Source organism: Labrus bergylta, chromosome 13 (genome assembly GCF_963930695.1).
Source record: "Labrus bergylta chromosome 13, fLabBer1.1, whole genome shotgun sequence".
Classification (NCBI taxonomy): domain Eukaryota; kingdom Metazoa; phylum Chordata; class Actinopteri; order Labriformes; family Labridae; genus Labrus; species Labrus bergylta.
In genome coordinates, this window is record NC_089207.1 from 5,774,451 (window position 1) to 5,798,964 (window position 24,514).

The 24,514-nt window shown below is 39.8% G+C and overlaps 1 protein-coding gene across 2 annotated transcripts in view; it reads right to left on the minus strand.

Moving 5' to 3' along the window:
- Positions 1-24,514, minus strand: part of fgf14 (fibroblast growth factor 14) — a 117,821-nt gene that overhangs the window by 89,328 nt on the left and 3,979 nt on the right. Inside the window, exon 1 of one of the 2 annotated variants that reach the window (XM_065962104.1) lies at positions 9,857-9,981. The exons of the other annotated variant lie outside the window; for it this stretch is intronic. Coding sequence (XP_065818176.1) covers positions 9,857-9,929 — 73 coding nt within the window. The 5' untranslated portion in view covers positions 9,930-9,981. Of the gene's footprint in view, positions 1-9,856; positions 9,982-24,514 lie in introns of those variants that run through there. 2 annotated transcript variants of the gene reach the window in all.

The window sequence follows — 24,514 nt, forward strand, 5'->3', positions numbered from 1 at the left end:
ATAACACCTCCTATTACATCCTAAGTACAAACAAGTCTAGACTCGCCTCCAGGTTGGAAACGATGGTGCTCCAATTAGAAGTGAGAAGCTAACCAATGGGATGTTGTGCATGCATGCACATGTTTGCTAGTGTGAGTAATTTGTCGTGGGAGAGGTTTTATGTTCTTTTATAGGTCGGACACTTCACAAAAGGCGTCTAGGTGTTGAATGAATCCCAGGTGAACACGGGCCGTTTAGAGGGAAAACGCACACAGGATCAAACATACACACAGTGATGCATGCACAAGCAGTTTAAACACACACACATTTCCCAGGTTTCTGTGCAACACCTAAACAATTTTACTTCCTGCTAGTCAGCATTTCTTCTATTCTCTGTCTCACACACACACACACACACACAACACCTGCTGTACCTGTAGCTAGCCTTTTGCTGTGACAGCGGCGGTGAATTCATTCATTGAGATACAAGCGTGCAGGGATTTGACTGCAGCTTAGAAATAGCAAAATACAGGAAATAAATAATGTTCAAAGAGGAACAGCGAGAGGAGAAGAAAGAAAAGTACAATCATCAGATTATCAAAGCCTGTGCTCACTGCTGGTGTCTGTGTGTGAGAACAGGTGGGACTCCCTCCCTCCCAAGTCTGGGCATGCTGTTCAGATATAAGCTACAGAGGTCATCTCTCCTAAAAGGCTGACTACAAAAGAAAGAAAAAAAAAAAAGAGTTTTAAACAACTGATAGCACAAAACAAGCTAGCAGCAGCCTCTAAGCTGTGGCCTGGCTGCAGTAAGGAGAATAAAGGGTTGTAAAACAAGGCCAGGCCGGGTGGGTAAAAAAGCTCCATTACATGATAAAAAGTTTGCAGATTCCGCATGTTTTTATTTAACCACACAGAAGCACTCCGTGGTTCCATCACATGCATTGCATCAATAAATAAATTACAATTTCCTGAGCCATGACAACGGCATTATGAATATTTCACTGTATTGTTTTTTTTTTTGTTAACATTATGCAGCGCTGAATAGGTAATGCTTTTCTCAGCCTTAACCGAGGCCTCCGCACAGAAAGCCATTTAAGTCCAAACAACATCCAGAGCGAAGTGGCAGTAATCACTCGGTGCTTAACACAAGTTCACGTGTGGTTTTAAAATCTTTATGCATCCAACTTGCTTTCTTAGCTCCTGGGACCTATGACCTTGTTTTCTAAAAGGATTCGCAAGAGCTTAGAGAAAGTAACTTTACAACTGTCAGGTCTTAAATGTTAAATTCCTGTCAGCCTACCTCAGTGCAGAAGAAAAATCACCCATTGTCAGTCCTGTTTTTGTCTGTATGTGCATATTTCTGTGCATTTTCATTTAGAGCATGATAGCATGTTGACGTTAGCATTAAGCTAAAAGCACCGCTGTGACTCTGAAAATCATAAGACACATGCTGGCATGGCTGGTGTTTTTTGTGTGGAATAAAAGGTTCTATTTTTATTTTTAAAATGCCGTAAGTGCCAACCTTAAGGCATAAAGAAAAAGCCAGTGATGAAAACTGCAGTTCCTCAAATGGCCACTTGAGACTGGCTTCAAAAGTGAGTCAATCCCTATAGACTCCCATGTTTAAATGCCAAATTTTAAAGCAGACATAATCAACAGCCATTATTGCCACTTAACCCATTCATAACAACTGTACAGAGATTTCATTCTTATATCATCAGTTTAAATTAAGCCAGAAAGTTAAGTGTACTGAGGGGTGTGGACTGATGTGTGGGCAATAGCTTTATTCTTGGCATCGCCAGTGGTGAGTTTGCCACAGTTCACAAGTTCTCTTAGCCTATTTTGGTATAATAAAAAAACAACTTTGGTTATGTAATTAGCATGCAGTGTTTCCCCTAGGTTACAGCATTGGGGGGGGGGGGGGGGGGGACAAGCCGACATGCCGACACGGCGACACGACAACACAAACACTTTTCTATCGGAAAGGTATCCTTAAATGACTTCTTTCCCTGATTTCCGACTCTATACACCATCCTATCTCTACAATAAAAGGCCCAAAAAGCCCAAAAATAAATGTTTTAAAAATAAAAAAAACAATATAATGGTAGGGGGAACACTGGCATGGATGTGAACAAGGTTGTGGTATACTTGTACCTAGGTTGCCTTCCCCAACCCCTGCTCTCCTGGAGCCGCACACCTGCAACCTAATATAGTCATTTGTGACTCCAGAATAATAACAGCCAAAAGGCTGAACTCACTGCCTCCATATGGCAGGCCACAAACCAATAAGTGACATCATGATAGCTATGTCCACTTCCAATACACAGTCAATGATTATTATCTGTCTTGTGTCATTTCACAATGAAAATTACCTTCGACATCAGTTTCCCATACACCATTCAAGGAGATGAAGAGCAGCAACAATAACACAAATCTTCCCATCATGTTCCCTTCAGGAAAGCCTGAAGCTATTTCTATGTGGCGAGGCTCAGAGCAATGGCCTTACAAGGTGCCTCATATCAAATGGCCATATTGTGGTTGTGCACTATACATCACGTTGTACTACAGGGCGATAACAATGGGCCTGGACATATGGCCCTCTATCTTCTGTGTGATATACTGAGCCATAAAAAAAAAAAAAAAAGACCATGATGCTTTGCTCATCATGACATAATGTGGATAAAACGGCAAGCCTGCGACTTCCATAAATCCATGCAACATATATCAGTCATGTTCACATTTACCGGGTCACGTGTGCATTGTATTGTGCCACTGAATTAAACAACAAGACAGCTTCAATTTGTCAACGAAGCGAAGACTCAAGGACTTTATTGATATTTATGACAAAGGGAAGTGTCGTAATATACCTGTGAAATCACCTATACATTAAGAATTACATTATCTTAGCATTTTTGTTTACAGTTTCTGTTTTGGAGTTCATATAATACATCACACACCCGCATCATAAACTCTAAAAGATTAGCACTTTTTAACTGGCATGCCCATCTGCTGCCTCACTGCCTTGATGGCTTTCATTTTTGCTTATGTTGTAGTTTCATGACAATACCATTAACCCTCAGGTGTCCTGTCACCCACTTTCTTCTTAATAAACACATGCTATATATAGCGGTGTTCAGTGGTCTGCTTCTCAATCTATTTTTATCCTCCTCTCACTTCTAATAAGACCCGCTCCAAACACATATTAATAAAGAGAGTCTGAGAAGGCGGTTTTCTGAAGAGCTAAGCACCCAGGAGTGGCGTGCTGCGGGGCGTATATGACATAGGGACCTTGGTGCTTCACTGAGTGTCCTTGTCAGTTACTCTTACCTTTCCACACCATCAACATTTCCGCCAACATCTAACATCAACGGGGTAATCAAATAAGGACCTGTGCGAATCAGTTAAGCTGACAACTGGATTTAGACAGGACTCATGTGGTTGTGTGTACAACAAACACTGTGTGTGCATCACTCTATGTTAGGGTCTGGATAAAGACGTGAAATAATAAACTTGCAGATGGATTTTTATTAAGATAAGTAAGCTAAAACTAATGGTTAAGCCAAAAGTTGTATAAAACAGTTGCAGACGTTACACTGTTGTTTTGGTAAGCTAAAGCTGATAGATAAATTAAATAGCTCAAACAGTGTAAACAGTTTTATACAACCAGTAATGATATATATATATCCAGAAGATGACAGATGGGGATTAATGAAGGCGTCCATTAATTCATTTGACAAAGCTGTTGAAGTACCTCGGGCTTAAAAGGTTGTTGGGTCATTTGTCTGGATGACAAATAGCCTAGCCTGCACGTCATCCAACAGTAAAGGTTTCCATTACCCTTTAACCTCTAATACTATTTTCAGTTTCAGCAAATTCATGCTGCAACCTCCTTGGTTGAAAAATAAAGTCAAAGCAGAAGATACAGAAAACCCAATCTGTCCATTGTCCACTTTCTTTTACCTTTTTCTGCCTTTTTTTATAACAGGCGCGTCCGTAGCTTTTTGCCAAGGGACCAAAGACCCGCCTTAGCTCTGCCTCTTTGCTTGTTATAGGTCGAATGAAGGTTGGGGTTGAGACAGTATTTCCAATATGGGGACTGCCATCTTTGGGCTTCAAAACTACACTTCAGTAACTAGTGGGTGATGTCACTGAGCCTACATCCATATTTTATACAGTCTATGTTCTGAGTCCTCATTGCAAATAGTCACTGCTTGATATTGTGCGTCAGCAATTGTAGTCATGGACTAAGAAAGGTCAAGAAAAATAACAGAAAAACTGCAGCAACAAATGAGCTAAATTATTGATGGTGGCAAAGCAGTTAGTTGCCTGAAAGTTTATCTGACAAACGTATTTCACCTGTGTTTTTCTGAGTCATTTCGAGAGTATAACACTTAAGCTATTCAACATGTTTTGATTCCATATTCTTATTCTTTTCAGAAGTCTGTCTGTCAGGAATAAAACATCGCTCTCCCTTTCTGATCAGGAGGTTTAACAGTGGCAGTTACTGGGTTTCCCTGTCAATGCTGATTCTATTAGGAGGCTCAGTTCCGGTTTTTTCGCTCTTTCCCGCATTGATCCATGATTGTCGCACATCCCTATTCCAACTCTATTCTCACTGCTCAAAAAGACTGCTGATCTGGTTAGAGAGAAATACCTGCACCCCTCTGCTGTCGCAACCTTCTTTGTCAGTGTCAACAGATTCTAGAGTTACTGTGGAGATATTAGGAGACCTTTTCTTGCTGCCGTGGTGAGTTGGAGGGCAACCGGAGGACGTTTGGCCCTGATCAACAAGACTTTGGCATGCAAAAGACCAGTCTTGCTCAGTCTAAAAGGGATCAGATTTAACTGACAGGTCATTTTGGAACAGATCTAGGGGAGCCAGTGTTGCCCTTGCAGGGAAAAGTGATACAGCAGAGGAGGAGGAAAAGGAAATAAAGTGCACCACAAACAGATAAGGGGGAGATAAGGAGCCCTCCGTGAAGGCCACGGAGGATTAGACTTCTGCTTCGAAAAGGGTAAAGAATCATCTCAGGGTATGATTTAAATACGAGTCAGTAACACACACAAAAAAGCTCACAAATGAACATTAAAGAGATTCAATTAGATTGTTAATTTCATTTGTAGTGTCTCTGTGTGTGTTAACATTTGCTCTAGACAACTGCAGCAATCCATCAATCACAGGAGTTGATTAGAGGAAACAAGTTGCCAATAAAATGTACCAGAAGAACACGAACAAATCACAATCAAGCCAAAGAATACACTCAGATGTGTATAAAGAATGGATTATGCATCACATGCCATCACTATCTGTTCAGTCTGGAGGTCCAGTTTGAAGAAGAGATCTAAAGACAAAACGGTGCAATCACACCCTTAAGAGCAATTTGCCTTCGTCATGCATCTGAATGTACTTATCAGTGTTCCAAAATGAATGGCCTGTGAGCGCCAAGAACACACTTGGTTTTATATTATTCTTTATTCTTTACCGTATCAGATACCGAACACACCTGGCGTAAACTTGCTTTGGCCCCGTCACTTCTGCTGTAACTGTGAAGTCTGGGCGGGAGATGACGTTTGACTGCACTTTGGAAACATTAACCATCAGCACTTAGTTTTAGGAATTTGACTTTTTTGCAGTGACGCTAATTTGCATAGAAAGCAGGACTATTGTTTGCAAAATACATGCTAATTAATAGAGATGGAATGACATCAAAATCTCATATGACAATATCACAATAGAAAGTTCACAGTATGGTATTTAATACAAATTGAAAATTGAAGACTTGCCATTTCGGAAACAATGATTGGACATTGACATGGGGTACACTGGCTCTGCCTTCAGTTGCAACTTGGGGTTCAGTGTTTCGCCCAAGACTGCAAGAAATGTAGACTGCAGGATCGAACTGCCAATCTTTCAGATGAGAGACAACCGACTCTGAAGTTTTAACCACACGGACTTCAGCGCTAACCTAACTTCAACAGCACATCGAAACAATAAGCTAAAGCACAACAACCACAGTTTTTTAGAAGGATTTGATCAGCATAAAAAGGAGATCCCTACATCACAGGTTTAAGTTAAGATAACTTTTTTTACACCACCAGCAGGGCAGTGACCCCAGAAAGCTGCCAAGATACTCCGACCCTTTTTTTTTTTTTTTTAGATTGATTGTCAACTAAAGACTCTTCTTCAAGTCAATTTGCAGCCACTCTACACCTGTCCTCTCACAACTGCATCGAAAAAAAAAAGCTGCTTCCTTCGACTCTACTGGGAATTCTAAGCACCTGTCACTAACTCGCCCCCCTCTCTTTCCCTTTATATACACCATGAGGACTCAGGCATATATACATTTAAACTGAAAGTTCACTTAAAGTCGATGTAATTATCAATTTGTCCGCTGTGAGTGGATCATACATAATTCAATGAATGAAATATTTAACATAAGGTAACTGTATCTTACAAATCATTAAATCCAGCGTAGAATATTATAGTACTCATGGAGAGTGCTTTAACGGTTGCTTCCCTATTGATCTCTTTGAAAAGTGTGAGGGTGTTATATCACAAAGATGAATAGCTGGGGGGGGGGGGGGGTTCAGGTAATTAGGTCAGCTCTGTAATCTTATATTCTATTTCCCCTCTGTACTTTAAAGATCTTGAAGAAAACCACAAAGTTTCAATTACAGCGCGTGTAAAAAGAGAGATACTTAAGGGTGAAGACAGTTTCGATTTGTTTTTTTTTCTCTGTTTTCCTGTTACACCGTAAATGTTCCAGCAGCAGGACACACAAAGTCAGTGGAACAGAAAATTGGTAAATATATCAACTACAGCCAAAAGTGCTAGAAAAGTTGGATCATTCTGTTTATGAGGTGTTTATTATCTTCCTTTACTTCTGCGAACTTGGGGAGGATGTTTTCATGTCTGCATGTGTAATTATGTATTTGATTGGTTGGATCACGATGGTGGTACTGTACTGATACCGCTGGGAGGAAAGAACGATACAAACATTGGCTTATTTAAATGTAGGGTTGGTAATTCTATTGAGCACATACTATTTGGTATATTCGTTAAAGCGGTCTTTACACCCTGACAGCAGTCAATTAACTATGTGCTCTGGAAAAGGTCAGAAAAGAGTTGTTATCGCTCGCTGCTGTAATCCTGTGAAAAACTCCGACCGCTCACTGTTTTGAGGTCCGGATTGAAAGACCCAATCAAATGCCTCCCTATAGCTCCCAGTCCATACTCGTACTCTACCCTTGCCTGGACCAACCAGCGCTTAAAAGTGCTTCAAAACAGGCATCGGTTGGCCTTTTCTGACCCTGACAAAAAAATAAATAAATCAGAAATCAGACCATCAAGCTACCCAAGTTTTATCTACAAATTTGGCAAATGAAGTAACTGAAGTTAGCAGCGGTATTTATCCGATACTGTTCACCTTCCCTCTCCTGCATTTTTGCTGCAGCAGATCCATATTGTCCCTGGCATCTTCTTTACACATAATATGTATTCAACTGCAGGAGAAGTCATTTGTGTGTTTTCCAGGCAAATACAAACTGTGTACAATATCATTAATAACCCTAGAAAACATTTATTTTGTCATCACAGGGCTAGATATTGACGTTTATACGACAGGACCACAAAACATGAAATTAAAAGAATGATTTTCTACTTTAACTCTTGAGGGGCTGCAAGACAGATGGCTTGAGTGATCGTTGTCATTTTTAAACAAAGCTAGGGTTCAGAAGATGAGTAACAATGCTACAGTCCACTGATGGAAAAGAGTTGGCAAAATTCAGGTGACAAACTTCCCACTTGTCTACAAGCAGCAGACACATTCACCCGTCTTCACATCACATCTGGTGACTGTCTGTTTTGAATCCAGAGCAGTTTTTATTTGTTGATACTTTGGCGTTAAGTGTTCCAACATTGGCTTTGAGTTGCTCTGTTACATAACTCTTCTTGCAGTGAGAAAAGAAAAAGGGAGATGATTCTATTGAGAGCATCACAAAACACAGCCATGATGTTTGGCCTTGGAGCCCGTGGATCGTGACTCTGTTGCTATAACAGCAGGTCCATCAAAGTGACTACTTTCTCAGCCGTTATCAAAGAGAAATTCAAACACGACACGTTGGGTAAGCTGCTGAGGCCCGAGCGCAGACTAAAAGAGGAGAGGAGAGAAGTCGGAGATACACAGCCGAGCATCACGGCTTCTTCGCTCGGCCTCAAAAAGGGTTCATATTTTATGCAGGACAAATAATACGAAATAAACTCCAGAAGCATTGCATACATAATGAAGTTACCTCAGCCTCGCTGGCATGCAGCTGCACAGAAAATAATTGGGAGAGTGAACCACATATACACATAGACATGCAAACATACTCTTTCTCACACGCACACACACGCACGCACACTTCAAAGTGTGACCTTCAGGTTTGATCATCTGCAATGCAGTGATTAGTTTCATTAGTGTGGAAGCAGACTGCATTGATAAGAGTTTTCCTGCTTATGTTGACTTCACATCAGCGGGGGCTTTCTTAAATATATATCAAAGACTATGTGTCAATCAAAGTCACATTGTAAATCAATTAAGGGATTTGTTTCACAAAAAAATAACATGCAAAACCTGTCCACTATTTAATAACACAGCTGGACTGAATACTCAATTCTTATTGGTCCATTAAGTCATTCCACGGCAAGTTATTTCTGTATATCAGACCACTGCTATGATAAATAGATTGTCAAGAACTCCAGAGGACTAACTCAAATCTTATCAATCCACAGAAAAAGTCTAGTCAGTCTTGGACTGATCACTGACACTGGGAAAAGGGAAGAGAGTAAAAAGGCAGGGAAAAAAGGAAAGAGGCATGAAAGAAACACTAGGGATGTCATCGAAAGTCATTTTCTAGTCATTGACCAGACACAGCCTACAAAGAACTTTGTTTACACTTTATTTGATAAAAAAAAAAATACTGCCAGAAGCGCATCTCCTACAAGATGCTATCTTCTGTTCACTGTGCTTGTTTACATCCAGGCAGTAGAGCCCAAGGCTACAGCCAGTCTATGGCTACAGCCCCAACAACGGCATTGTGAGCCAACATATAAAATGATATGCCTGTCAGCATTAATGAATTAATTACAATCAATAAAGGTGTGAGATTGGACTAGAGCTTCTCTAGTCATCTGACTACTCCAAGCGCTTTTACAACGTATGTCACACCCGTTTACACACATTCACGCACTGATGGAAGAGCTTGCTCTGTAAAGTGTGCATCAGCATTAACTAATCCCATTCATACACATTTACACTCCGCTGACGAAGCAGCTGGAGCAATTTGGGGTTAAGTGTCTTGCCCAAGGACACATCGGAAACGTTGCTGAAGGAGCTGGGGATCGAACCCCCAACATTCCGGCTAAAAACTTTTTAGGACTAGTCGAATTACAGACTAATAATTGTGATGTCAATTATTGAAGGCGACGTCGTTTAGCCGTTTATCACAAAAGGCTGGATGACTGGGAACGTGACAAAATTGAAGGAGGCAGCTGAGGTAAATAACATTTGGAGTATTGTATGAGTTTTAACAGTGTTTTAAAGCGGGAAAATTTAGAGAAAAAAAAAGGAAAACACGGTTACGGTTTAAAAAAATCAATCATTTGACTAGGTTATTGAGAACCTCCCGTTTTTCCATTAATCCGAGGATTTAAAGGAGGTGCCAAAGTTCACCACCTATTTTTTCAACTGAGGAACAATTTCAAAAGCAGGACATTGGGATGCAACATGAATGCCAATGTGTGGGTCACTTTACAATATCTCCAACCTTAAATTGTAGCAAGAAATTCCTTAAATACTCTAAACCGGTCGGTTGCCAATCCCTCCGCTGCACTCACCATGCTCTCCTTCAGCCTTTAGTGCCTTACGTACATGCCGCTCCACAATCTTAGCGAAAGATGTCACCTCCATAGACCTGGCTGCAAAGGGCCGACCCTGAATCAGACTTGATTTATCTTAATGAACTGTGACGATACATTTAATAGAACTTGGAATAAACATATCCTTTGCACAGCTGCCCTTCATGATGTCCAGCAGAGCTTGACACAACCTTTTAACCCAATCACACGAGCATGGCTACCTTCTCACACGTTAAAAAACACACACGCGCACACACACCTTCGCCTGACACCCACTTGTGAACGACCCCGCCACCATATCCCAGCCAGGCATGCAGATAACCATATCCTAAAAGATAACAGTGACACTTCCTCAGCTGGCAGGACATTAGCTATAGCAGAAATGTCAAGTGCTGTCACGTCATGGCTAAATGCTGTTGGTGAAATAATAACTCTATGACAAGGGAAGGCAAGGAGGGCAGTGCACTAAGTCCCCAAACAAAAAGGTTTCAGAAAGATATTGTGTGCCGGTGAGTTTAGCTACATGTTGTTTGCACAGAAGTGTTTCAGCTCCCATTCTGTCCCCTGGTGCTGTGTCTGTCTGCTCGGTGACACACTGTACCTGAGTGCTCCTCTGTCTCTAGCCTTGTGTGTATAACTGCAAACAACTGGCCTTTCTGCACGGAGAGCCCAGCACTCACCACCACAAACAGGTTACTTAGTCACTGCTCTCCCCATCATCCCTCCCTCTCTCCCTCTCTCTCACTCGCTTTTTCTCTGTCTAAAGGAAAAACAGCCACAGGGGGAGGACTGGTCTAAAACTGTGGGAATTGAACTCCAAGACAGGGATGTGCAAGAGGTGAAAACAAGTACTTAAATAAGAGCTCCCAAAAGGTTATCATAGGAAATGTTGACAAAGCTGTTTAAGTCCCTGAACATGAAATAAAGGCACCCAAGTGTTGGGCATGCCCGGTGTGATGAATGAGACCGAAGCTTTTGGGGGCTTTCTCTTTTATATATTCAAACTGTTTGGAAGAGTTCCACTAATCACAAACAATGTAAACAAAAAATGAATGCAAACACACAGAGAGAGAGAGAGAGGGGGGGGGGGGGGGGAGAGAGAGAGAGAGAGAGAGCAGGAGAAAGACAGAGGCAGCAGCAGCACAATGCTGCCTGCTGCACTGCAGCAAAAATCTACAAAGCATACCGTAGCCACCACACAACCTCTAGCACTGCACAGACAGACCCCCGTACAGATGGAGACAACTGATGGGAGACAGGGGGAGGAAGACAATGTGTAAGTGTGAACATGTTGAGTAAAAAAATATACTAGAAAAGATGCATTTTTAAGATATTCAACAAATGACTTGATGAATCGAGCTCATGAATCAAAAGCCCAAAGTCTATGATGAATCTGCCTCAACAGGCTGGTCATCAAGCCCAGCTTCTTAGATGGCCATTCAGCCTGAAAAAGGGCTCAGCATTAAAAAAAAAGAAAAAGCAAATAGCTGCTTTGATGTTGCATCAGGTAAATATTAGTCAATGAATTTGAGGACTTAAAAGACGTCCAAACACTTTAATTCATTGTAGTGTTCATCAGCACAAAGGACTACAGCAGCTCTGAATGGGGCCTCACAGAACACCTCCACAAAAGAGACTTCTGGATCCAGACCAAACAAATAAATACAAAAGGAAAAAGAAAAAACAAACAACCAGCAGACATCTATCACAAAACCCAAAATGAATTTAAGTTAGATTTAGTGTAAAAAAGCTAATGCAGTGTAGGGTTGAAGTTTAATTTTATGGAAATGGTAAAAAACACAGGACCTACTGAAGAGAGACAAGAGTTAGAATATTGTGTCAAACCAAAAGTCAACTTGTTGTTTTAACATAGGCCACTTTCCTCAACATAGCCCCATAGTCCTGGGGGCTCAGCTTAACCACACTGGCCTTGTTCTTCCAAACCAAAACACATTAAAAAAGCTTTCTGGTAGAAACGGACAAACAAACAGCAGCTGGAATACAAGAGGACACACTTTGACTATTTTCTGCATACAAAACCTAGAAACATGTGTTCACCTGTCCTAACAGCAATCGAGTGGATGTTGGGCTCGCTGTCCACGCTGCATACGTTCAATATTTAATTATTTGCTGTGTGAATTTCAGTTTTCCCCTCGCAAACAGTATGCCATCTAGTGATTTTGCATTAAAGGCGGACAAACAGATGTGTGTGGCTTTGTATTGAGGAACTTTTGACTCAAATCACAGCATGAGGCTCGTCAGTAAACGGTTTGAGGTGAGTGGAACAAAGTTTTCCTCGGGTGTTGATACAAGTCAAAGCTCAACATTTCAATCAAGGATGTGGACATTATTAATGGACCGTTATCACTTTGTACAACAAGCTCTGCTGAGGGAGAAAAGGTAGCCCCCTCGTTCCTCGTCCGTCAATATGAGCAACAGAGAGAAAAATGGAAACGGGGGCGTCGGGGTTAAAACAGCAGCGCGTCACGCTTCTCAGCTTGCAAGCAGTTAGGACATTCCTATAGGAAACAAACGAATCAAGCTGAAGCTATTTAAATGTGAATACATTTTGTTGTTGATTACAATATCATGGGGATGATTTTAATGATGAGGCTGTTGATGTTGAAGGTTAAAAAAAGAATCCTACACACCCTTTGCATTGGCTCTGTGCACAGCCTGTCAGCACCTTGTGTCCACTCTACCTTCAAGCTGTTTGTTGGCACTTATTGTTTCCTCCTCTCTACATCCTTGCTTGTGTTGCACTTACTCTCAGCTGTACATCGATTTGTACAAAAGTGTCTTCTAAATGAACTTGTGACATCGTAAGACACATAGCTTGAAACAGAAATACTGAAATGACATACAGCAGTAATCATAAACTGGCCAACCAAGAGAAAACAGTGTCCTTGTTTTTTTTCACAACAGCATGACAACAGAATTGCTTCACCACCATGAGCTCCACACGCTCTCAAGACTATATTTAATATTTACTTGGGGAGAGAAATACTGACATTGCCATGGAAGCAGTAAAATGCAGTGTGTCAGAGAAGGTCACAGCCTGAGGGAAAACCAGAACACGTGAACTGAGCTCATTCAAAATAGGACTCCTTTTTATTTTCAATGTTTCACTTTTCTCTTTTCGTTCTCACCAAAAACCTTTCCATTTAATCATACAGGAAAACCTTTCAGTCTTTTTGTCCCGAAGGTTTAATAGCCATACATTTCCAAAGTATTCAAACAAAGTCTAGTCCTATGATCTAGGCTTTATACTTACACTATCCAACTGTTTCTAACAAATTTAAAACCCATAGCAATCCGTTTTGGGTTTTTTTTCAAGCTAATGCATTTGATTGAGATGCTCTTGGGTAAGAAAGTCTGCAAACTGTTTTGATTAGTTTTGGCTATTTTATTAGAGTAAAAAAGATACCACAAGTTAAACTCCAATACATTAATTGTCCAATATAAGATTTTTTTGGCAATGAAACCAAAAAGTCCACCGAATCCAACTCTTGATGATATCATAAAACTACATCTTCTTATTGTTTTTGAAAGAGCAACCCCAGGCAGAAATTACTATGGTATGTAGGTAATAAACTTTTGTAACATAGTACCTTTATTTGGCCACAGAGAGAGAGAGAGAGAGAGAGAGAGAGAGAGAGAGAGAGAGAGAGAGAGTGAGCACCCTGCTCAGCTTTTGCCGTCAGTAGGGAGCGCAGTCAGATGATGGACAACTGTAATAAATGAGCTCCAGGCCAATAGTGAGTCATGAAATCATATCAGCAATCAATCATAATCAAATCATTAAAATGTACTTCCAGGAGCAGGCCCGACTGACCCCGCTCTTGTGCCTCCTCCCAGCAGCCCTCATCGCTCTGAAACAGTGCAGCATATAGAGGCATCAGTTTAGCAGCACGCCTCTGGGCTCTGGGATTTGTAGCAACACGTACCGCGGCCCTAACAACACAAACACACGCCACTATGTTCAGAGCCGTGTGTTTGATAAAGGTTAAAGACGCTACGTTCCTGTCATCAGAGCCACGGGGAACATGACCCGTGCTGCTTGCCGTAGAGCGCTGCAACATGCTAATGTGGCTTCATCATATTCCGCTCCCAGATGATGGACTGGAAACAATATTGCTGATAACACATGAGCTCAGTCAGCGCGTTCTGTCGGCTCTCACACCCTTCAGCTGCTGGAGATTTTTTCCTATTACATCAAGTACAAAAGCAAGAAAATAAACTAAAAGAAGTGAAGATAAATCTTATCTGTTGATGCATTCCTTGTACACCCTCTTTTTCCTCTCAGTACCATTGCCCCTCTTGTAGTTTTGTCAATATTTTTCAATGGCTCTAACATTGCTCTAACAAGATGCACTTTCTGCGGGCCTTTTTGTTTAAAAAAGAAAAATGATGCTGATACGCGTGAGCACATCTCCAAATAAATCATGATTTATAAAACAACATTACATGCAGGTGTTTTTAGCGTGCTTTTATAAATCTGAATTATTTTTGCGGTATGCTCTTTTCTGTTTTACGGCAAGCTTGGAGTGTGGATTCTACACATTGTTTTAAATCTATCTGTTCTGACTGTGGATCCTCTGTCCTGTCCTGAGTGTCCTGCTGGAAGCATTTCCATGTCTGTCAACATGATGAATCAAACCAACTGACCAACTGATTTCATCCTTGTGTATTGAATTTAAGCAGGTTAAGGTAGTGAGAGTTCTCTTTTACAAAAAACACAAATGCCCACTTATCCCAATGTACCCAGAAAAAGTTTATCCTCTACATGCTATTGGTGCGACTTGGTAGTTTTTATATCAACTTTGTGGCGTTCTGCACTAAATGAACCCTTAGTCGCCTTCATACAGACAGACCTCTCAGCTTCTTCTGTTGACTTGTTTGAATGAAATATAGCTCTTCATGGTTTCTGTTAGCAGGAGCTATAATATTCCTTTTAAAACATCTCCACTATAATCACATCAGCTTTCAATCCAAAGAGGAAATGTCATCTGGTGAGAGGATTATTAAGAGTAATGTAGTTAGCACAGGGGGGAATGGAGCTGCTGAATGAATGGGAAGGAGCTACAGCGAGAGCATACAAGTATGCCGGATGACAACTCTGCTATATATTTTATATTTAGTAAATTCCAACATAAATATTTGCAAGTTAAAGCTGACTAAAAAGACTTCAGATCTTTCGGACTATAGGACATAAGTTCTCAGGGAGTAACAGAAAAATATAGAATAGTCAATTACTAACAGCAGCAAGGACTCCGTGGGAGAAGTGGTACCAATATAAGACCAGTTCTTGCTGCATTTCCCAGGGACCAAACTCTTCTAGCTGAGTCACTGGTCTGAAAACATGGAGGAAAGTCAGCCACAAGCTGTTTTTTATTTATTTTTTATTTTTTTAGGTTTGGCTTTTAAAGTGTGAGCACTGCCACACAATCTATATGCGGTACACCCTCAGTATTAAAATAGACTAGTCAAAGTTTTTCTATCGTTGACATGAAGTCCCAACTCTTTTTACAACTAAATAAGCCCCTCTTGAGTACAGCGCTATACCAGTGCTCAGAAAACACCTTGAATTACTTCTTTTTTTTTTTTCAAGCTTTGATAATTCAGTTTCTAGAGAACTTGTCATGTCTTCTTAACAAGGAACCACGGCTGCAAAGAAACAAAGGCCTTGTCTGAAATCACAAACTCATTCATAACTTCCTACTGAGGGAGTTCTAGGGAGGAGTACATAGTGAGCTCATTCACACAACAACATTTTCTAAAAAAAAAAAAAAAAAAAGATCGGACACTACTCCCAGCATCACTGGACGCTGATAATGTCATTGCTGGCACCCAATAAAAATGTGCAGCTCAAGGCCGGCCAGAGATCGATGATGAATATTAATACTATTTTAACATGATAGATATAATAACGATTTTGTTTGCAGCACAACTCATTTATTTGTCTAGTGCATTGGTTCCCAACCTGGGGTCTGCGTTGGCTTACATTTAGCACTTACTATCCTCGCAGTTTTGAGACAAACCAACTATTACTGTGATATCGTAGCTTGGTTGACCAAAGCCACCAAAGGTCTTTACCGAGTTGTAGTTTTCTTACTTGGATCTCTATTTACTGGAACATACCAAGAAGACCCTTGTTTCATTTCAGCTCTGTGTGGCCATTCAGTATTTCTATCTGGCAATGTCACAATATTCGCCCTGACATCTGAACTTCGTTTTTTTTCAGTAAAATCAGCAAAGCAAAAAAACACAAGACTGAGTTATAACAGTGCTCTCCATATCAGTGTTGCAAAACATGGTAGACTGGTTACATTGGGAATTACATAACAATAGAAAGTCACAGCAATTGTTACACACCCTGAACCCTGATATAGAATATCTCTCTTTGGAAAGAAGTCCGTCCCATCCTATTTTTTTCAATGAAAGAGTCCCCTTTTTGGAAATATTAATTGGTGCATGCACCTGTGTCAGCTGGACTGAAACTATTCAAACCTCTGTTCCTTTTTATCAATAATCTCACAGTTGGTTACCCTAAAATAATCTCTTTCTCTTACCACTTTGTTACATTATCGAGAATGTGAGCGCAGAGTATCAGCCAGGCTCGGCAGCAATGCCATGTGTGCAATCCTTTGTGATCTAAATAGTGAGGGTTCAATGTGGTCATGTGTCTGAGAGAGCCTACTTAGAGTGTGATGCACCTCTACACCTTCACATAACACACTTTCACTCACATGTGGGGAAAATATCACACAGCTTCCACTATTAAGGGCAGAGGATGAGCCAAATTGCAAGATGATTTATGGAGGAAACTGGGAGGAAAACAGAGGTGGGAGAAGCGTCGACTATTTATCCTCCTGTGATGACTATTCTAAGATGTGCCTCAATTTCCCAGTGTTCCTATAAAAAAATGACTTTTAAAACTGTGCTGATGTCCTGATTCCCTTATGAGCTATTGAGGTCTGTGAAACTATAAAGTCCTTGAAATGAACGCTATATGGTGTGCTGTTTCATGTTGAAACTTCATCAATGTGACACATTTTAAGATACAGTTATTGACAAAAGTACTGAATGTTTTATTCTATAAAATGAAGAATAAAATAATGCATTAAGTACACTACTAAGGGACAGAAACAGCCAGAAGACCTGTGTGAGTGTTTAATTGTAGTGGTTGTTTCATGATTTAAAGTCGACTTGTAATGCACAAATTTCCCCCACGGGGGATCAATAAAGTTTATCTTTATCTTTACTCCCTATCAGTGATTTTACAACCAAAGCCAATTGCATCAATTTGTGTATTAAGCATCCCTGGTATAGATTACTGAAAAATGTTGACTGTTTGCAACATATCATCGCTACAAAATATGTTTTTCAAATCACTTTTTCAGTATGTCTGTGTCTTCAAATTGTCAGATCTGTCAAAGGATCAGAACTTTCTGGATTGCATTTCATTGCCTCATGGTGTTGAAAGCAAAGAAAAAGGTCCAACAATGCAGGCACTTGCAGTGTTTTCTTTTTGGCTGTAACAACTGCTCATATATCACTGAACTTTAATTGTATTAAAAATGGTTTTACTGCATTGCTGTTGTCTTGGGATTAGAAAATGACCTCTAAGCACTATGGCCAACATTATCACTCTTGGCCTGACGAGAAATTCAGCTGACCTTAAATGACTCTAAATGATTGAGGGCAGGGAAGTTCATAAAGCTGACGGATGAGACACAATTCATTAAACTATCTGAAGTTACTCCATCAAAAGAGACTCAGCCGGCCAGTAGCCATCCACAAGCCATCCCTCTGAGCTCAACGTCACTGCAAGAAATACAGAAAGAAAAAACTCTAATGCACAAACTGAGGACAGGAAAAGATTGGGCTGGGAATCTTCGGGTGTCTCACCATTCGATTTCCGTTTTGATTCTTGGGGTCATGATACGATTCAGAATCTATTTTTGATTCATAACAATTCTGGATTCATGATTTAAAGTCGACTTTTTTTAAGTGTTAAAGGGCTAGCGTTAGCACTTACCAGGGAGTGACTGATTATAATTTTTTTTGGAAGTTATGAATCTCTTCATATTCTCAGAAGATAAGAATCTTGATTTTTATAAAAAAAATATATTGTTTCCCACCTCCACCTCGCGAATTTTTAGAGTATTTGTTACAAAAGATTTATCATTGGGACATAAAAAGCAAAATAAAAAACCATAAAATGCACTCTTGTAAAGCTTTAAATCTCTTAAATCGGCACCATTCACAATAAACACTTTGTAATTCTCATTCAGTCACTGAGTGCTCCTCACAGCAACCTCTCTCACCACAGGTAGCAACTGTATCTGTGACTCAAATCACAAAGCAATCAACTAATCCTCACTCCTCTACCCACGGTTCATTCAGAAGATATGTCTTTGGCCTTTAACAAGGCTACAACAAATATGTCAGGTATTAAGATGTCATGTATGCTTTATAACAGCTTAAATTGACAGTGATCGTACACCTGCATGGAGCAAGACACAGATGTCATCCTTTTATCTTAATGGACATGTTTCAAGAAAGGAAAAGTGCATTAAATGGTCTACCAAGCCAAAGAATGATATAACCTTTTAAAGCTGTTACCACTGCTACAAAAGACCATATTACTATATCAATCAACAATCCACTAAGTGCAGGTTACAGCAAACTGCAGCCTCTTTGCACTATTAGTGACTGACAATTTTCCTGAGTAATAAGTTTACTGATATGCAAACCATTATTGATCTCATGAGCTGACCAAAAAAAAAAAATGGTGCATATTCTTCAAGTTGGCTTTAAAGGTCAAAACCAGACGAGCTCTCAGAAGTTGACATTGTTCAGACTTTGCTTTGGGAGAACTGACTCCAGCCTTTTTATCTGATTGTACTGTTTCATATACTGACTGTTTAGAATGTATTTTTTTGGCGTATGAAGGAAGAAGAAACGAGCTGTAAACACGACACTACAAACTCCTGAGGGGAATAAATGACTGCTTAATGGTCCACTATGTCCACCAGGTTTTTACCTTGTCTGGCTGCTGTTTGGTGCTGAGGCGGAAATGTATTATGCGTTACAATTCTTTCTTTTTTTTCTAGATGAAACAGTTTTCCACTGTGACTGGAAATTATACTAATGACGGCGATGTGAATAAACCAGAGCTGGGGCCATACATCTAAAACCATAAGCCTAAAAACTAGGGTTGTCATGATACCAGATTTTTTTACCTCAATATGTTACTATATTAAAAATAAAATGATATTGATACCTAGTTGAATGCAGCAGCAACAAAAATAGAAGCCCTGGGCCTTACTGTGTAATTCCTTGTTTATTATTTCCAAAAAAAGGCAAAAAAAAACTCCTGCACACTGCCTTAACTAGATTAATACGTCGGCAATTTTGGTACCAAAATGTTCATTAGCTTCTGATTCAGGTAATGACTGAATGAGCTCTCCTTTTTTAAAGCTTTTTGATACTTTTAATTAATAGAGATTGTATAATGTTCAATCACATGGTGTCAGGGCACTGATGGCCTGGCGGTTAGGTCACTCCTGATGTAGGTATACTACAGTCCTATAAGCAGATAGCCTGGGTTCGAGTCCAACCTGAGCTCCTTTAACACATAATTTACAACATTTGCTAACTGATTTCTGACTCTGTCTATATTCTTATCAGATGAAAGTAAAAGCACCAAAAATAGTCTTTAAAAAAGTACATGGAAAGTATTTGAAGTTTATGCATTGCAGTTGAGAGGACCAAAAGAGTCATGTGCTTGAGATCATCCCTTTCACATTAAAGCTACGTGAGAACTTTGAGATTTTGTTTCCATCTTGGCCCCTCCTGTTGTTGTTGGAGGTATTATCTCTGTGCTGCTGTTGTCCTTTACATGGGTGAGTACAGTTTTCATAAAAAAATCTCAACTGCTTTTTCTTTTTAAACAGTCTAACTTCTCTGAGTATTTGCTATGAAAAATGTAAACAAATGCTGTTTGGCAGCATGCTGTTAACTACCCCCGTCTGACACTGACCTGAACTTTAAAAAGACATGTCAATACTTTGTAAGCTACATCCATGAATTTTCATTTCCCCATGCAAACATAGACTCGTAAACCTCTAATTGTAAATGGTAAACAGCAGAGGCTGTCCATCCCGGGCCTCTGTAAGTGAACTGATCCATTTCAGTGTTTCCCCTTCAGGTGAACTCCCATCAGCCCTAACTTTAAAGGCTTTATATGTGATTTTTCACACTTAAATATAATAGAAATCAAGTATATCCTCTGAAAATAACTCTGTGAGTCATGACTGGCTACAATGGGTGTAACACCCGAGTCCCACTGTCTGTGATGTTTTCAGAGTTTTCAGAGTCCTATCTTCAGTTTGTTTATATCGCCGGCCCGACGGCTGACTCCTCCCCTCGCCAATAAAAGTTGTTTAATTGAGGGACTAGAGAAAAGAAGAATAACATACTGTACTCACTGCTTAACTGTGTTTCTAGATCACGCTCATTTCGGGTAAATTTACATGCAGTGTGAAGATACGAGCGTAATAAAGATCGCTAGCATTAGCATGCTAACACAACAATGCACCGCGAGTTGTTTTGATTTCATGCTTGTGCTCAAGGGCAACATCTGCTGGATCAAAAAAATCGCATATAAAGCCTTTAAAGGAACAGAGAGCGACTCCCTGTAGGGACCTAAAAAATAAAAACTCCACCAGAAGATCCAGTGGCCACACAGGGGGCAACCGATCAGAACTACATGTCCCATCATTCCTCTCTGCTGCAAAGAGGAGCATCAGGGAAGTGCCAAGACCATCCTTGGAGATACTTCAAGTAAATTCAGATTTATTATCCACAGCTGTTAATCCTATACCCTGCTGCAGCATGCAATCTCTTATCTGTCCTATATGTCTCTATACATACACTGTATATACACTGTATATACACCCCCCCCCCCTTTGTCTGAGCTTATTTGTATGTAAACTTGATTGTCTCACAGAGGGAGGGAGAATGGCAGCCAGGAACTATAGAATCTCATCAGCCCTGCAGGTCATATTTCTCAAGAGCAGGACAGAGACAGCCAAAATTAATTCACAGTGAAAACTGATGATGCTGCTGTCACAAAAAAAAAGCCAAAAAAGATGAGAGTGAGACATTTTTTTTTTTGCTGACCTGTGACATATCCGCTGTAGCAACATGCAACTCTGTTCGCCCTTTCCAGATGAGCTCAAAAACACAACAGGAATCAGAGCATTTATGGGATTGTATGCTGCCATGAGAAGAAAAGAAGAGGATGAAAACTTTATCTTTTGATGTACGTAAATGCATCGTGAGGATGTATGCACTTTCAGCTGCAACATGTAGTTAGAGGCCTTGAACTTGTACCATATAAGATATGTTTCTTTTAATATTACTGTGGTCTACATAATCCTTTAATGTTGTCAGAAAAGCTGTTTCAGTTGATCCATTTACAAACTTACTGCAATGTTTCTGTACGAAACCTAGCAACATGCCACGGTGGTTGGAGGAGGATATTTTTAGCCAACCCTGCTGTTACTCTAATTGTAGGAGTTCTTGTTTGAATCTTACCGGCCCCCTTTAATTATTACTGCTGTTTCTTTGTTACCACAAATTAAAACTGGCGTGGGTATGTAGCACAAATAAATCATGCAGCTTTTTAACTGTGTAAAAATGCTGGCCTCTCTGAGATTCTCGAGCGGGGATGATTTTGGAGAACAGCTGAATTTGAGATGCGCCACTCTTCCTCGGAGGTGAGAGTAAGATGGGGAAGAGACAGCAGAAGCAGCATAAATCTGAGTTATTAAATTGCATATGTAGTCTAAGATTACACTATGGAAGGCTCTGCTCAGCAAAGAATAGCGCACAGCATGGAGAATATTTTACACTCAAAATATCATTTACTTGATATAACAGCAACCAGCTTAATATGATGCTGAGCAATAGTACTCTTTAAAACGTCTAAAACTGATCACACCAGATTTGAGAAAAACTGGAAGTTGACAGGCCGCCATTACTGCGTTGGCTTCTCCCAACAACATCTACCTCAGACTGTCATAAGAAGTACATTTTTCGACTTTTAACTTTACTTTCTATAACACTTTCCTTTTAAAAACAAAGTAAAGGACTAGGGAAGAACCTGTGGTGTTCTTATCAGCTCTAACAGTTGTGACAAACTTTAAATTTGGAAAAAAACAAAGGCTGAGTGAGCATAAGCACACCCTACATAGTGCACTCACTGTATCCCACAATAAATGAAACTATACCTGATGGTCCCTATCCAAGAAGTGTACCATCATGCATTGCTGTTCAAAGCTTTTTGCGAGGGGAAAGTGGTTTTTGACTGCTCTCAGACCGGACAGAGAAACACAAAAAGTTGATTTTTTGGGGCATTTTGACTGACAAAGTAACGTTAGTTCATTCATATGATGATACAGTAACGGGATTATATTTACTGTTTTGTTATAATACGATCAGTATAATAATAAATAATAAATTCCCGGCACTATTTAGCGTTGTTATTGATCCTCAACTGACGTTACACTGCGCATTTTAGTCATGCGACAGCAACGACATCACAAAGACCAGTAAAATGTTGTGCTCTTCCATTATGGTTGTCCCTGTTACAGATCGTATTGAATTATTTTCAGTGACAGAGTCATGAGCGTGAGGTCAAGTTAAATCTTGGAGTTAAAGCTGAAGTATAGCCTTAGAACAAACACGGCAATAGCATTAAAGCACTGAAGCTTGAGTCCAGCTTCCTGTTCTCTGTCACAATTAATCAAGTTGAGTTTCACTTGATATGCTATGAACCATCCTCACGTGGATGCCTGGCTGTTCTGTGACCTGTACTGTCACTCTGCTGTCAATGAATGAACCACTGATGTGCTACTCTCAGGAAGCAACCTACTGACTTCATGACATCACTGCAATTCTGCTCTCTCAGCAGCCAGGCTACACTAGCAGTATTCTGCTGTATGACACCAAAAAGCCCACGATGTCATCATTTTGTATCGAAGATGACTTGAGAAACCATAAACTCATAGGGAAAATGTTTACTGAGGTAATGAATTAACTGAAATAAGGCCCCTCTGATACAATCTGAGTTTTTGCAATTGCTGGTAATGCTCAAGGTAATGCCCAAGAGGCAACCTCAAGTAGGCTACTTAATAATGAAGCCAATTCACATAAAAACTAAAAAGATCCATTTTCTCAAGTGTCCACTTGAGGCTGCAAAGATCAAGGAATTTCTTTTATGTCCCATGTAAAAAAAAAAAAGCAAATTCTTAAAGCAGAAATAAACATGTTTCTAAGCCTGGTTCAAAAAATAATTTAGTATGAGCTAGTATAAGCTCACGTCTTCATTGGAACACACTTTACATGAGGTGATTTTTTTTCACAACTCATCCGTTTCAATTTTATTAATCTTGAGAAATTCATAAATTTGCATAATTTGAGGCATTTGAATTACAGGTGAACATGATGTACCTGTTTGTCAATAGGCTAAAGACCTGCCTCAGCTCCACCTCTTTCACTCTGAGTGTTACTAGATTGATGGAAAGTTAGGTAGAGCCAGCATTTTCCATATGGTGACCAGCATTGATTAGCTTCACAATGCCTCTTTGGAAATCTATGGGCATTGTTACTGAGACTTTGCCCATATTTTATATACAGTCTATGGTGAGCACTCAACAACTGTCTTTTTTTATTACAAAGTAGATCAATCCCACTGTTTAAATGTCCTAATCATAGTTACCCTGTCATTTAGTAGCTACGATCCTCCTAATGACATTCTCGAAGTTCAAGATGAAACCTATAAGATCAGACGCACAATATCAAATGCTACATAGGCTCCAGGGCAATGTCATCCCTACAACTCAGCTAGTTCATTACTTAATTGACTTAATGAAATATGTTCAGTCATGTACCCATCCTTGGACAAGAGACTGAACATTAGGGGGTTGGTCAGCAATGCCAGTTGCTGCAGTCTAATTCCCTTAGGACAATGTACAGTAGGTAAAAAAAAAGAACTCTGCAGGAAATAACTGAAACAAAGAGACAAATTAACTATTTAGGGACTAAAAGGTATATTATATATAAATATATTATATATATGTATATAAGGTTTGTTTTGTGATAAAAACCTTATTTTGACTGTTGTTTGTATCAGAATCCATCATGTTTGGTGGCGAATCTTATTAAAAGCCAGGTGAAGTCAAAGTGACAGCTTCTAAAGAATGAACAACCCAAAGGGAGGAGATGCTTTGCACCATTAAACGTTCAAACATTATTGCCATGCACTGCCAATTTAATTACATGGAAACCTTCCATTAGTGGCATCTGGCTTCAACATAAAACCATTCAGTATATTTCAAGAAAAGTAATCAAAACTTGTACATCAAACCTAATTGATCATAAATTACTTTGCAACAAAACCGTAAGTTTACTTTCCCAATTTCTCAAGATTGTATGGCAAATTACATATTCAATATTTCACAAAATATGATCATTTTAAACATACACAGACACAATCAGAAGATAGTGATAACTGGAAAGAAAAAAAACTCTTTAAAGAAACATCCAGAAGCTAAATATGTCATA